Source organism: Phocoena sinus, chromosome 10 (genome assembly GCF_008692025.1).
Source record: "Phocoena sinus isolate mPhoSin1 chromosome 10, mPhoSin1.pri, whole genome shotgun sequence".
In the NCBI taxonomy this organism is placed as follows: Eukaryota; Metazoa; Chordata; class Mammalia; order Artiodactyla; family Phocoenidae; genus Phocoena; species Phocoena sinus.
The window spans coordinates 7,534,336-7,548,140 of record NC_045772.1 but is presented as its reverse complement, the minus strand read 5'-3'; the positions used below and the strand labels follow the sequence as shown (position 1 = coordinate 7,548,140).

General features: G+C 53.8%; 1 protein-coding gene and 1 long non-coding RNA gene across 4 annotated transcripts; one reads left to right on the top strand and one right to left on the bottom strand.

Moving 5' to 3' along the window:
* The first annotated feature begins 565 nt into the window (after window positions 1-565).
* LOC116760516 lies at window positions 566-3,729 on the top strand. Its single transcript, XR_004351751.1, has 2 exons — window positions 566-870; window positions 1,633-3,729. It is a non-coding gene; the product is annotated as an uncharacterized LOC116760516 (long non-coding RNA).
* On the bottom strand, window positions 2,292-13,567 carry TOB2 (transducer of ERBB2, 2). Of its 3 annotated transcripts, XM_032645437.1 has the most exons (3): window positions 13,013-13,567; window positions 12,441-12,832; window positions 2,292-6,219 (listed from the first exon to the last, which is right to left on the bottom strand). In XM_032645437.1, exon 3 carries the CDS (start codon window positions 6,121-6,123, stop codon window positions 5,092-5,094), a length of 1,032 nt encoding a protein of 343 aa, XP_032501328.1. In that variant the 5' UTR covers window positions 6,124-6,219; window positions 12,441-12,832; window positions 13,013-13,567; the 3' UTR covers window positions 2,292-5,091. The 3 variants fall into 3 exon arrangements, with proteins under 3 accessions (XP_032501328.1, XP_032501329.1, XP_032501327.1); XM_032645438.1 differs by lacking the exon at window positions 13,013-13,567 and having other exon boundaries at window positions 12,437-12,922; XM_032645436.1 differs by lacking the exon at window positions 13,013-13,567 and having other exon boundaries at window positions 12,441-12,920.
* Between the last annotated feature and the right edge of the window lie 238 nt (window positions 13,568-13,805).

Below are 13,805 nucleotides of genomic sequence, written 5' to 3'. Positions count from 1 at the left end.
CCACCATGACTCACCCCTACCCACCCATCTGTTCTCCAGGAGAAACTATTTTGAGGGTGATTAGTATACGTCCCAGGATGCTACCTTGCTGGGGGACAAGCAGCTTCCCACTCTTGCAGAGGGCAGACTGGGGGCCAGCCTAGTGTCTGCTTTGAGAATGGAGTTTCCTTTTCCACCCCAGCCTGGTCCTGCTGTTGGCAGGGTTGGGTTTCAACCTGTTTGCTGATTCAAGGAAGCATCCTGGACTGGGCTGGCTGCTGGTGTTTGAGGATGAATGATTATGGCCCTGCTGATGAAATGGTACTTGTCATTTATTCTGGGCCAGCTACAGTGCTCAGCATTTTCCACTCACTGTTTCATTTAATCTTCACAAGTAGGTGTAATTATTATACCCATTTTAGAGGTGAGAGAACTGAGACGCCTGAGTAGGTGGAGTGGTTGCTTGAGGTCACCCAGCTCAGGAGCGGCAGGACTGGGATTGGAATCCTTGTTTTCTCAGGGAGCAGAGTCTAGACTCTTCCCTGATGGGCGCCCTCCTGACACGTTCCCTGGGGAGGGGACTTGGTCTTGCTTTTCTCCTTCCTGGCTCTTCTTTGCCTCCTGATCCCTGGGCTCCCAGGCCCCCTGTGTACACCTCTCCTGTAATTGCTGTCCCACCTGTGCTCCCCAGGCAGGCAGTGGGTGCTCATGGAGTGTTTGTGAATAAGTGAGCCTTTTATCCAAGGAACTCTGAGTCTTACCAGAATGTTCTTTCTCCCCTTACCCCCAGGTCTCCCACTGCACCCCTTCAGAGCCAGCAATTGGTGAATAAATGGAGGCAAGAACGTATGAATGAATCATTTCTGTGCCTGAGCCATGGAGAATTTGGAGGTTTGTTCAAACCCGGACTCTCTGTTCTTTCAGCTGGAGGGGCTGGCCGGGAAGGCGATCTCGGCACCTGAGCTGGGCCTCCCCCAGGCCTGTCAGCTCCCTGGCATGTGCACAGGGAGTGGGAATGAGTGAGTGGGTATGGGTGAGTGGGAGTGGGTATGGGCCCCTACTCTAGTAGAACCTGTGCTAGGTGTTTTATTTATATTAACATAAATAGGAATGAGTATGTGAGGGGACCTGGGGCCCACAGGCAATGGGCAACCTGTGCACAGGGACACTGAGACAGGCTGAGCTTCTCCCTGCCAGGGCAGAGGAAAGGGAGAGCTCTGCCAGGGCCTGGGCATCCCGGACTGGGGCCTCTCTCTCCTCGACAGGCTCTGTTGAAGGAAGCGGCCCATGGAGGGGCCAGACATCAAGGGCTCCTGGGACCTTGTGCAGATGTGGGATGTCTGGCCTGAGAGCTTCCAGGCCCAGTTCATACACTTGGGTGGGGAGGGATCGGTGTTGGCCTGTTTGGGGGGTGAGGGGCCTGAGGAAACGCCGGTCCTTTTGATGCCCCAGAAGAGCTGCTTGCCCCCTGCCCCAGCCTGGATGGAGGTGGCATCCCCCAGGCCTGTCACCTCTCCCACACCTAGTGGCAGCCCTCCCCCCACACCCCAGTGGCACTCTTCCATAGCAGTTTCCACAGTTTTATACATGAAAAGGTCACACATGGGGCAAAAATCTCAGCTTCCCCACTTACTAGTTTTATGAATTTTGCAGGTAATCTAACTTGGAGCCCATTTCTCAGTTGTACCATGGAGATAATACCTGTTACCACCAGGTTGTTGTGAGTGTAAAATAAGATTCAACAAATACCTAGCTGACATCTTCAACCCTTGGGCCTTGCGAGGCTGATGTGCATCACTGCTGGGGAGGGGCACCAGGTACCAAGGAAGAGGGAGGAGACGCTGATTTCCTCCCTAGCCCCAGGCTCAGGCAGGCCCCGTCAACCCTGAAACAGCTCCAGAATTACCCAGCCAAGAGAAGGGTCGAGAATCTAAGCACCAGGTTTTTGGATGGAACCTGACCTAGGTAGGCTTTTCTCATCCTTGCCCACTCCTAAGGGTCTAGTGGTCTCTGATGGCCAAATACCAGAAGAGGTGTGTCCTGTTCTCACCACCTGTCAGCAGAGGGAGTGGGGCAGTTCCCAACCTCATGGAACCTGCTTCCGTGTGGAAAAGGCCCTGTGGGAATGGGCACCCCGAAGTGTCCTGGGCCGAGGGGAGAGGTGGTAAAAGGGGCCTGTGACACTGTGCCCACCCAGGGGTCAGGTGAGGATGACCAATCGTTTCGTGAAATTCACAGGGGCTGGGTCACTCCAACTCTCCCTATCCCAAAAGGGGCCCCAGAAACAAAACAAGCAGGGAGCAAGCAGAAGGTTATTATATATCATGCTTTTAATACAAACTTAAAAAAATCTGGAACAATATAAACTGTACAGATTTGATCAATCTTTTTGTTTTGTTTTTAAACTAAATCTCTAAACACACCAATGTTCCATTCCAAAATATTGCACAACATTCTGAATACAAAACACTTGATTGTATTCCTCCTTCACTAAAGAAAACAAATTCATTACCCTGCTCCCGCGAGCTCCTCTCCATGTTGCCTCAGTGCCCCCCTTCCCATCCCCAGGGGTCAAACTAGAGAATCTACAGCTCACTGCACTGAGAAAAAGACATCATTCTGGACTAAAAGTTTACTTCCTTTACAAGACGATCCACCTTTTGACTTGTTCCTGGGAAAGGGGGGTAGACAGAGAGAGGATGGGGAAAGGGGAGAAATAGGTTTTATTCTCCTCTTTTTTTATTTTAAAGTTTGTTTTTCCTGAAAAAATATCTTTCTCTCCTCTTAAGAAAAAATCTTGAAAAGAAAAAAATTACCTTTACGTTAGAAATATACATATATTATATATACCTCTTACATTTTACAAATGTAGCAAATTATTCAATACAAACGGACACCAAAAAATGTAAAAAATAAAAAAAAAAAGTTTTCCTATGAAACCAGGTAAATTAGTGCAGATTTTTGTTTTGTTTTCTTAAAAAAAAAAAAAAAAGTTGAAGCAAAAATGCCTAGATTTGAGACAGACTGAAGTGGGCCCAAGAGCCCAGCACAGGAGTCATGCTCCTGATCACACATTTTTCTTCGTATTTCAAAAGACACTAAGGGGCTGGTCTCCCCCTCCCTGTATGTGGTGAGGAACAAGCCGCCCTGGTGTGGTGCGTGCCTGTGTGCATAAGTCGGGGAAGAGGGGCTGGAAGGGGGCATAAGGCAGCATCCAACCTTTCCCAGAGAGCAGCCTGGGCCTGTCACCTGTGCGGGAGCTGAGGGCTCGGGAGAGGGTGGCCCAGATGGGGCTGGCCCCTGAGAAGTCTAGGGGGGACAGACGGTGCCGGGCCAAGGAGCCAGGGCACTGCCCCGCGCGGGGAGGTAGAGCTGGTGCCCACTGCAGGGAGAGGAGGCTGGCAGTGTCCGTCTGGGCCGGATCCGCTGCCACAGCAGTTGCCAACTTGGGGTCACTGGGGAGGAGAGGGTGGGGTGCCAAAGGCTTTGGTGATGGGGGCCCTGATGCTACGTGCCCACTTGCCAAAGCGTCGTGGCGTGGAAGCTAGCCCACTAGGGTTGGGTCAAGGTAAATTCTCTCCAGCAGAGGTGGGGAGGGCTCTTCAAGAATCCAGACACAGCACCTGCCGTGGCCAAGCGCCTGTCCAGCCCAGCCTGCTCGAGATCAGCATTGGGCCCAGTGGGCCTGGGTCGGACAGTGAGGGGATGGCAAGAGGTACCAAGAGGTTCTCAAGCAGGCAGGGGAAGAAATGCATTAAAGCAACATCTACAGCCAAAAGACCAAAGTCTCAATTCAAGGCTTTGGACTGCCCACTACAGGCACTGACCCAAAACTCCCACCCCCCCAGGGTGCTCAGGTAAGCGTTTCCCACCCTGGGCTAAGGTCACACAATAGGAGGGTCCGAGTCCAGGGACTTCTCTTAGGTATCAGAGGCTGGGCATTCCCTCAGCCCCTCACTGCTAACCTTTTTTTTTTTTTTTTTTGGTCAAAAACAAAAGTGCAGATCCCTCCGCAGTCTGGAAACCAGTTCCTTCTGCAGTGCTTTCCTCTGGAAGCGTCAGGCTCAGCCAGTCTGGCGCCACCACGTGAAGCACCCCACAAAAGGACTGACAACCCACCCCCAATGCATTCCCCACCCTCACACATAAATAAACACTTGCTGCGACCCAGAATCACACCCAGAGGGGAAGTTTCACATGGCTCGGAATCCTTTAAAACAGGAGAGCAAATCACGCACGCACGCATGCATACGCACACCTACACTCACCCCACCTCCCTACCCAAGAACTCAGGCCCAGGAAAGAAGGGGCTACACGAGAGAGGCCACATGTGCCAATGGCTGGGTCTCCAGGGCCTCGGTGATGGTCTGGGCCAGGTGGGAATGGTGGCATGGGGTCACAGGACAGAGATGAAAGGGACACCAGAGTGCTAACCTCCCTGGAGTCACAGACTTCAGCTCTAGGGGGAGGGTGTCAAGTGGCCAGCTGGCAGCTCCCTAGGGCCCAGGCCTGAGAGGAAGCAGGGGCTGGAGTCAGACCTATCTGGGTGGCAGGGCCCAAGCAGGCCTGCTGAGGTTGGATGGCTGAGTGAGAGGACAGCTGGGTGATGAAGACAGTGACACGGGGCAGTCTCTCCCCGTTCTGAGGAGGGCCAGGCCCCAGCCACTGTCTTCCTTCCCTGTGAGCTGGGACACACCAACCCTAAACCAGGCATGCGAAGGAGGGAGGGAGAGAGGGAGGGAGGGAGGGAGGGAGGGAGCAGGGAGCAGCAATTCACATCTGGACCATTCTTAGCACAGGAAGCCACTAATTAAAGATGTTATATAGAAAACTACATGTAAAAAAGAAAAAAAGAAAAAGAAATATAAAACCCAAACCAACCGAATAAATCGGAGGCAGGCAGGAGAGCAGCAGGGGGCTGAGCTAAACACCATTCAGGGCTTCAGGGGCCGCTCCCACTCCATGCCCGGGCTGGGTCATGTTTCTAGAAGTTAGAGTGAGAAGACTGGAAATCCTTTTGTGTATTTTTCTTTTCCTCTTTTTTTTGGCCTTTCCTTTCCTTTCTCTTTTCTGTGGTCTTGGGTGCTCCTGGCCCCGTGGGCAGGTGGGCAGTCAGTTGGCCAGCACGACGGGCTGAAACGGCTGGCTGGGATACTGCATGGTGTTCAGGTTGTAGCTGAGGCCTTCCACGAAGGGCGCCTTCTCCAAGAAGAGGCTGTTGGCGCCACCTCCAAACACCTGGGCCATGTCGAAGCTGCTGCTGTTGCAGGTGCCAGCCCCACCGCCCCCGAAAGGGGCCGGGGTGCCACTGCCCTGGCCATCGGCCCCATCACAGAAGAGGCTGGGAGAGCCACCGCCGTTGTACACGAATTCCTTGGCATTGGGTGAGAGCTGGGACTGAGGGGCTGGGTTGGTGGCGATGAAGTTCAGTGAATGCAGAGACAGAGAGAGGCTCTTCTGCTTCAGCAGGCTGTTGGTGGGAGAGCGGGCCATGCGGGGCTGCTGCTGGGGGATCTGCTGGCCACTTGCCCCGCCCCCCGCCCCCCCACCCGCTGCCCCGCCCCCCTTCTTCATCTTGGTGGAGCCAAACTTGGTGGCTGCGAAGGAGGCGGTGGTAAAAGTGATGGGCTGAGCGGAGCGGGGCATGAAGGTGGGGCTGGGCGACTGGCCAAAGGACGGTGACGGGGAGTTGGACAGGGAGCTGTCCTGGCTGCCGATGGGCACAAACACCTGGGCATCGGGATTGAAGCTGCTCTTGATCTCCTTGTCCAGCTCTGGGGCAACACAGCCCTCGCTGTCATCCAGGTAGAGCACTTTCACAGCCCCCTTCTCACCAATCTGGTAGGACACCTCGAAAGGGTCGATCCAGACACTCAGCTCCTCGGGCACGTTGGCCCGCACATCCTCCACCGCCAGCCCACTCCGCTTGGCGGCCAGCTCCACCACGGGGTCCACTATCTCCCCAATGTGGACACAGCGGAAGCCAGAGCCCTTCAGTGGCTTGTCAGGGTACCAGTGGCCTTCATATTTCTTTTTCAAGAGTCGCTCTAGCTCCTCACCGAACAGGTCTGCCCGGCGCCGGGGCAGCTTGTTGTACAGGTAGGAGATGATGAAGTTCAGGGCCACTTTGATCTCCAGCTGCATCGTCCTTTCCTAGGCAGAGAATCAGCACAGGCACGTGCACAAGCCCAGGACAGTGGTAGGAAATGTAAGGTGGGCAGCCTTGGGCTCCAGACAACGCTGAAAAATGAGAAAGAAAGGCTTCATGAGTAGATATGCAGAAAGCCAGTGGGCATCAGACAGAGAAGCACCAACTTTGGATCACATAGCCTCAGGGTCCCATTTCTGCTCCACTAGTGACAGGTTTATAGGTGTGACTGTGGGCAAGTCACTTTTTTCTGAGCCTTAGTTTCATCAGTAACATGATATTTTAGTCGGCACTTGATAAATATTTTTAAGTACTTCTAAAGAAATAGGGGTACTGTGGTTTCCAATATTTTGAGAATTCAGGTCACTTTATGAGTGACACCAAAAAAATCGAGCTCCTAAATCAGATGGAGAAGGGAAGGCTCTTGCTAACTTGTCTCTGCAATATCTCGGTGAAGTCCCACTCCCAAACTGTCACAGGCCAAGACAGGAGTTTAAAATCTTTAGTTTCAACCCCTTAAATGGAAAGGGATACAGGTCACTGAACAGGAAGCAGCACTGCCAACTTTTCACGGGAGGCCAGGACTCCGATCGCATCCAATTTGTTATCCTGAGTTCCCTGGGTGTGCGTGTGCTCTGGCTCACTCTGGGTTTGCAGAGCTGATTCTTTTGCAGAACAGTGTAACCAAGGTGAGCATTTCTGTCCAGACAGCCTCCAAGAATGGAGACTGGGGCATGATCCCCAGGAAAAAGTCAAGACCTATCACAATCAGAGGCATGGACCAACAAGGAAACTACTGACTAGGGGCTGCCCTAGGGAAGCAGAGGAAAGGAGAGGGAAGAGGGCCCTGTAGGCCAACAAAGCCTTAAGAGCAGTACTGGTGTGGCCTGAGGGAAATCTCTATAGTTTCTGGCTAGAGTGTAGGTGATGAGGTGGGCAGAGAGAAGAAATTTTCCATCACCCTACAGCCTCCAGCTGGGGACCCATCATCACTCAGTCTCCCAGGGACTGTCTGGCCACCTGTCCTTGGCACCAGACCAGATTCATCACGTGTTTGGAGATCCCTGGAGAGGAGGCAGCCCAACATAAACACTCAGCTTGTTATTTTGGGATTCTCTCACAGCCAGATCCACAGAGGTCAAAAAGGTTTATTCCTGAGGTCTGGGCCAGCCTCATTTCTCAGGAAGATAATCTGTGAGGTCCTGAGAGCCAGTGATCCTAATTGCCTCACCTTCTCCAAAAGGGCAGATCCAGGTTCATGACATGGGAGAACTGAACTGAAAAGGGCCATCTTTGAGGGCCGACAGAGCGAGAAAACGTTCCTAACCAGACCTCTGGGTGAGAATGTGCTGCTGAGCTCAGCACAGAGACAAGACTGATCCACTATCCGTCAAGGGCATCTTTTGTTCCTGGAGCTGGATTTTGATTAAAATCCCTTCTGGGTCCAGCACACAGTATCCAGGTGCTAATTCTAGGCTTGAGGATCTTGAGCTTTCGGAACACCTGACCCAACTGGCTACGGCCTGGGACCATGGCTCCCCAGGGCGTTTTAAGGATGGAACCCTCAGGCACAGCTCTCTGGGGTGAGTATCAGAGAAAATGCACTGGGTTAATGTGGAGTATCTGATGGCGCTGGCCATGTCTAGCCCCTCCCTCACTTCAGGTCTGAGTAGACAAAGGGTCACGTGGGGCATCAAAAGAAGTGCCACGAGCATGGCCTCTCCTGAGCCCTCCACAGGGAGGCTCAGGATTCAGGTGACTCTTTTCTCCCCATCTATCCCAGCCTCCAATACAGACAATCTCCATGTGTCTTCAGATGTCTATTCCTGGTCGCCAAAGATCAATTCCAGGGTCCTTCTAGGTTTAAAGAGAAGAAGAATGATAAAGATAAGGAGCTTTCTGTTTATGAGGATTGGATTCATCACCAGACGCAAAGATAGCTACCAGGACCACGGGCCTCCCCTCAAGAACAAAGGCCTGTAAGGGCCACAGTGGCCCACTAGAAGTGTCCAACACACATGAGACTAAAAAGTTGTAAAGAAAGTTGGCACTGGTTCCCAAGAATGGACCTGGAGTTAAAGACAGTGTCTTCAAAGTATTTTTGAAAAGTAAAACTTGAACATGACATATGACCCTTCTCCCAAGGAACCACATGGCCTCTTGGCATGCCACATAGTCCAAAGGGCTCCTGCACCCTGCTATGCTTTCTCAGACTCTGCTGCGTAACTGCCTTCTAAATCACCTACCCTGAACAGTTCAGCCTCAAAATGGGAGCATTTTAAATGCAGGTCAAAGTCATTGGGAAATAAGCTCCTACCCCAAAATACAATAGAATCACTGTCATCAGCCCTGCCCAGCTAACTATTTTCTGCAGCATTAGCAACTAAAGCTGCACGCCAGGGGCTTCCCTGGTGGTGCAGTGGTTGAGAATCCGCCTGCCAATGCATGGGATACGGGTTCGAGTCCTGGTCCGGGAAGATCCCACATGCTGCAGAGCAACTAAGCCCATGTGCCACAACTATCGAGCCTGCGGCTCCAGAGCCCACGAGCCTCAAATACTGAGCCCACGTGCCACAACTACTGAAGCCCGTGAGCCTAGAGCCCGTGCTCCACAACGAGAGAAGCCACCGCAATGAGAAGCCCGGGCACTGCAATGAAGAGTAGCCCCCGCTCGCCGCAACTAGAGAAAGCCTGCGCACAGCAACGAAGACCCAACGCAGCCAAAATTAAATAAGAAATAAATAAATTTATTAAAAAAAAAAAGCGGCACACCAATTTATATCTCAGTGATGCTGCTGCACAAATCAGAAGGAGATAATGCCACCTTCGCTTCTTCAACTCGAGAACAGGCCAGGCCAGATGGCTGTGGGGTGGAACCTTACAAAAACGACGGACAACCAGAATGAGATTTTCTGCTGTAGCAGCTCAAGCTCTAATTTTGACTTCAAGAAGCTTACGGAACAGAGGATTAAAGCACTGGTGCTGTCTTTAACTAAAGATAGGAGTGACCACTCACATCAGTTTGTTCATTTTTTTAAGGCTATTGGACAAATTCTAGAGCTTATATATTAAATATTCATACAATGTGGTAAAATTAGCTTAAAAATAACCACTCTTCAATAAAAGGAACAAGTAGATTCAAGTTAAGCCGCAGGAGAGGACTCAAAGACTTTCTCAAAGTCTTTTCAGGCACAAAAGGCCAGAAATGTGGCAAAAAGAAAAAAAAAGGCTAAGTGCTTAACAACAGCAAAATCTACCTTTTGTCAACATATTAAAAAGTTGCAATATGAGAGTAAAATTCTGTCCCCTTTTATTTAGAATCTTATCCTCCTTCACTTGCTTTAATTCCAGCAACAAAGTTCATCCTGGATTCAGATCCCTGTGTTGAGTTTTAAAGGAGTAAGTGCTCAAGAGAATGTCAAAAAAGGGGGAAGAGGGCTTCCGTGATGGCGCAGTGGTCGAGAGTCCGCCTGCCGATGCAGGGGACGCGGGTTAGTGCCCCGGTCTGGGAAGATCCCACATACTGCGGAGCGGCATGGGCCCGTGAGCCATAGCCGCTGAGCCTGCGCGTCCGGAGCCTGTGCTCCGCAACGGGAGAGGCCACAACAGTGAGAGGCCCGCGTACGGGGGAGGGGAGAAAGAAGCTGAAAGGAGGCTGCAAGTCAACGATATGGTAAATGGAGACGCCAGAGAACTTCACAAAAACTCGAAGGACAGTTTTTAGGAAGAAAAAGTTGTTTTAAAGGGGAAAAGGAGGGATAGTGAGGGGACCCACTGGGCCCCCAAACCCTGAGCACCTGTAAAATATTCAGGCACCTCAAGCCTTAACTTCCAAATCATAGGACAATCAAGCACTACCAGATTCAAATGAGTGTGGAAAGAGGACTCAGGGTCCTCAATTTTGACAAGGCCAGTAGGTGTCACAGACCGGGTGCTGGGCAGTGGGAGCCCGGCTCTGGCGGGACAGGGGATGGCCCCACCACACTGGTCTCTGAGGCAGACGGGTGGGTGTGGTTGAAAGGCTACCAGGACTTGTGCCAACTGACTGCACCCCCCCCCAGTGTCCCACACCATCTCCCCAAAACTTGGACTGTGCAAGCCCAAGTCTGACTGCGAGACTCCTTCCGACTAAGAGGGCCCTTTTGGGAATTCCCTGGCAGTCCAGTGGTTAAGACTCCATGCTCTGACTGCCGACGTCCTGGGTTCCATCCCCAGTCGGGAACTAAGATCCTACAAAACCCCGCTGGGCGGCCAAAAAAAAAAAAGGGGGGGGGCCCTTTCTAGGCCTCTCCAGGTTCCTCTGAAGCCAGGAAGACTTGACTGAACCCCAACATACACGGGGAGGCCCGGGGCAAAGGTGCACTCTGCGCTCTGGGAATTGTAGTCTTCAGAAACCTCACGCTCAGGTTGGAGCAAACGACCTACTTTCTCTGCACACTACACTTCCCTGCGTACTTTGCGAAGACTCAGCCGGGGAACTACGCATGCCCAGTAAGGGGAGGTGGAGGAGGGTGGGAGAACCGAGGAAAAGTTTCCGATGCACATGCGCGTTGTGGCAGACTGGCGCCCCCCCCCCCCCTCCCCCGCCCACCGCCTAATACATTTTATATAAATTCTACCCATAAGGCCTACTCCCCGTATTGTGTCGCCCACCATATCCATGTCTCGGTTTCCCGAAAAACTGAACTTTTCTTTCTTCCTCTCTCTTCACTGCCTCGCAAGACAGTTGAATTAACAGCTTCTAATGAGTTTTTTCTAGGTGAAGGCGGTAGGCCGGGATAGATAGGAGTCACATCCCTCCCCCTCCCCAAACCTCTGCCACTTAATCTGTATTCCTTGGGCTGGGTGGTTTCCCTTTGGAGTTGCTGTAGGGACGGCGGATTGAAAGAGAAAGAGCCTTTTCACTTAACGCCCAGCGGGCTCCGCTGTAGCACCTCACAACCAGGAATGGAACGGCAGGAATAAACCCAGTTCTCCCGTCCTCTCGGCCAAAGAAATTCCCAGTTTTAAGCTGCGGGGAGGCGCCGGGCGGACAATCAGAAGGCCCGACGCCAGCAGGGCCCAAGCCTCACCCCTCTTCTAATCCAAGCCCGAGTAACCAGACCCGGCTAGGTAATGGGAAAGAGTTCCCGGGCAGGGAAGAAAAAACTGTACATCTGACAACATTTTCTAATACTTAAAAATTGTTTATGAGTCTCCTTCCACTGCAAGGCCTGCTCTATTGACCAGACTTACCAGATCCTCGGCAAAGCTCCCCTGCAGGGTGTTAAACCTCCCTAATCCTTCCTCCCACACAAGCTTCTCTCCCCCTCCGCTTAAGAGGGGGATGGGGGCAGGCACCCAAGAACGCAATAGGGATGTTTTTCTGCGGTTAAATCAAAGATGAGGGACCCACTCCCAGGGTAGGGTGGGCAGGAAGAAGAAAAGAAAGGTTAGATACTGAGCAGACACCAGGGACCCCCCTCGGCTAGCCCACGAGTTGACGCCTACTGTGTGGGGTTCTGGTTCCTCTAGGGGGTGGGAAAGGCCTGCCAGCTGCCCCTCCTCTCTCTGTTCCCTCCTCCTCCCCCTCCCTTTCTGGTCAAGGGCACAGTCCATCCTCTGGACAGGAGCTTAGGAGTAAGGCTCTTCCTCCCAGGCACCTCACCAGAGTCAACCTGAATCCACTCACTGATACTGCTGTAAGGGTACTTTTTTCCGCCCAGTTTTCCCTTAAAACACTAACGTGGATAAAGAGCTAAAGCCAAATGGTAAATTCTGGCTCGGCGGCCAGAGGACAGTCACCACTGACCTGTCCAAAAGGGGGGTGTCCACCCTCCATCCCTCAGGCTCCACAGGGCCAAAAATAAGCCCTATTAATTATTACCACCCTCCTTCCCCGCACACGGGAAAAGCAGAAAAACAAGGCCTGGATCCCCTTCCTTCTTCTGATTTTATTTAATGGTGGTGGGGTTATGTTTTCGCGGGGAACGAGGAAAATCTAGCGACTCTCTAGGATATGAAGAACGGAGGGAAAAGGGAGGAAATGCACCGCACCCAGGAGGTGGCCACACTTGGAACAGGGGAAGAAAGGGGCTCTGGGATACCCCAGGATGAGAGCAAACGTGAGGGAAAGAAGAGCACGGGGAAAAGGTGGGGTCCAGTGAGGAGGCGGAAGGGGAACGGAAAATGTTAGCCAGGTGTAAGCGGGGGGCGACAGCAACGTGGAGAGTCCACCAAAGCGGAGAGCGGGAGTGGGGCGGGGGTAGGGGAAGGCGTCGGGCCTGTTGGGTCTCGGGGGGGCCCCCCGCCCGCACGCCCCCCACTCACTCACTCGGGTCTCCGCGGCGGCGGGGCGGTGTGCCGGCCGCGGGGCGGCTTCTTCCTCCAGGGTGGTCCTGGGCGCGGGGCGTAGGTTGCTCTCCCTTCCCGGGAGCCGATGTGTCCTTTTCTTCGTTGAGGATGGGGGAGCGAGTGAGGGGGGTATGGGCTATGATTTCAATAATAATTCTTTCAGCTTTTTGGAGGTCGGGCTCAGCGGCGGGGGACAGAGGGCGGGCGGGCCGGCCAGCGGCGACGGCGCGAGGATGGAGGACCGGAGGGTTGCTCGTGTCGCGGGGCGGAAGACGGTCCCGGCTGTGGCCGGCGGACGGTCTTGCCCTTCTGGCCCCGCGTCGCCCAAGCCACTCGGCTCTCCCCGCCGACGACACGCTCCTCCCCGCGCCCCTGTCCGCCTGTCCGAAGTGAGCAAAGTCAATGAAAAGTTTCACCCTTAGCAACCCTGCGCACGGATCCGGCTTCCCCACCCCTGCGTGATGCGTCCCTCCGCCCTGCAGGGGCGGGGCCGAGTGCCGGGCCGGGACTACTTCCCAGCCGGCTGAGTGGAAATCTGTAAGGGTTTCAGACCTATATCAACGCGGCTTAGCCCGAATATTCCGAGCTCCTGGTGCTTCGTCGGGGGACGCGTAACGTCGAGGGAAGGGCGAGGGGGAAAACTGGGCCCGGACAGAGCGGGAGGAAGAGGGGGCGAGGAGAGGCCGAACGGCCAGGAAAAGGAGCTGAGCGACACATTAACCTTCCGCTTGCCGCCTCTGGCGCCCGTTAACCTCGCGGCGCGGACAGGGCCAGCGCCGGTTCCGCTCAGGCGCGCGAGTTGTCCCCTGCCCGCTCCGGGCGGGGCTCAGCTCCTCTGCGGACGCACCCGTAGTTTCTCCCAGGTTGGCGACCCTAAGGGGCACCAGAGCCACATGTCTTCTAGTAACAGGCCCTGCCCGTGCCAGAGGCGCCGCGCTTGCGCACCCGACGGTCCCTCGGGCGGCTGACCCAGGTTCGCCGAACCCGGCACCCTCGCGCGCTCGGCACCCCCGGCCCGGGCTATGGCCACGTGGGCCACTCGGCTACTTTGTGCGGGTCGCGGAGTTGGGGATAGGGAGGCCTGTGCCCAGTGAGGTCATAGGCGGACTGGACTGCCAGGTGGTAAAGCCCGGGGCCGCTGGGAGCTTGCGCCTTAAGTCTTCCCATCCCTTCTTCAATCGCCCATTCCCCAACTCTCCCCACCCCCGGTCTTTATTTTCATTCCAGACAGTTCCAGCCCAACAGCCGCCAAACCCACGTGGGATGGCGAGATGCGAAAGTTTCCAGCTACGAACGGTTTGCAGGTTTTTTTTTTCTTGATCACTTTTTTTCGCAGGGGCAGAGA

What these genes read in the sequence shown, in the direction of transcription:
- TOB2 (XM_032645437.1), bottom strand. Translation starts at nt 6,123, where the DNA reads ATGCAGCTGGAGATCAAAGTGGCCCTGAACTTCATCATCTCCTACCTG.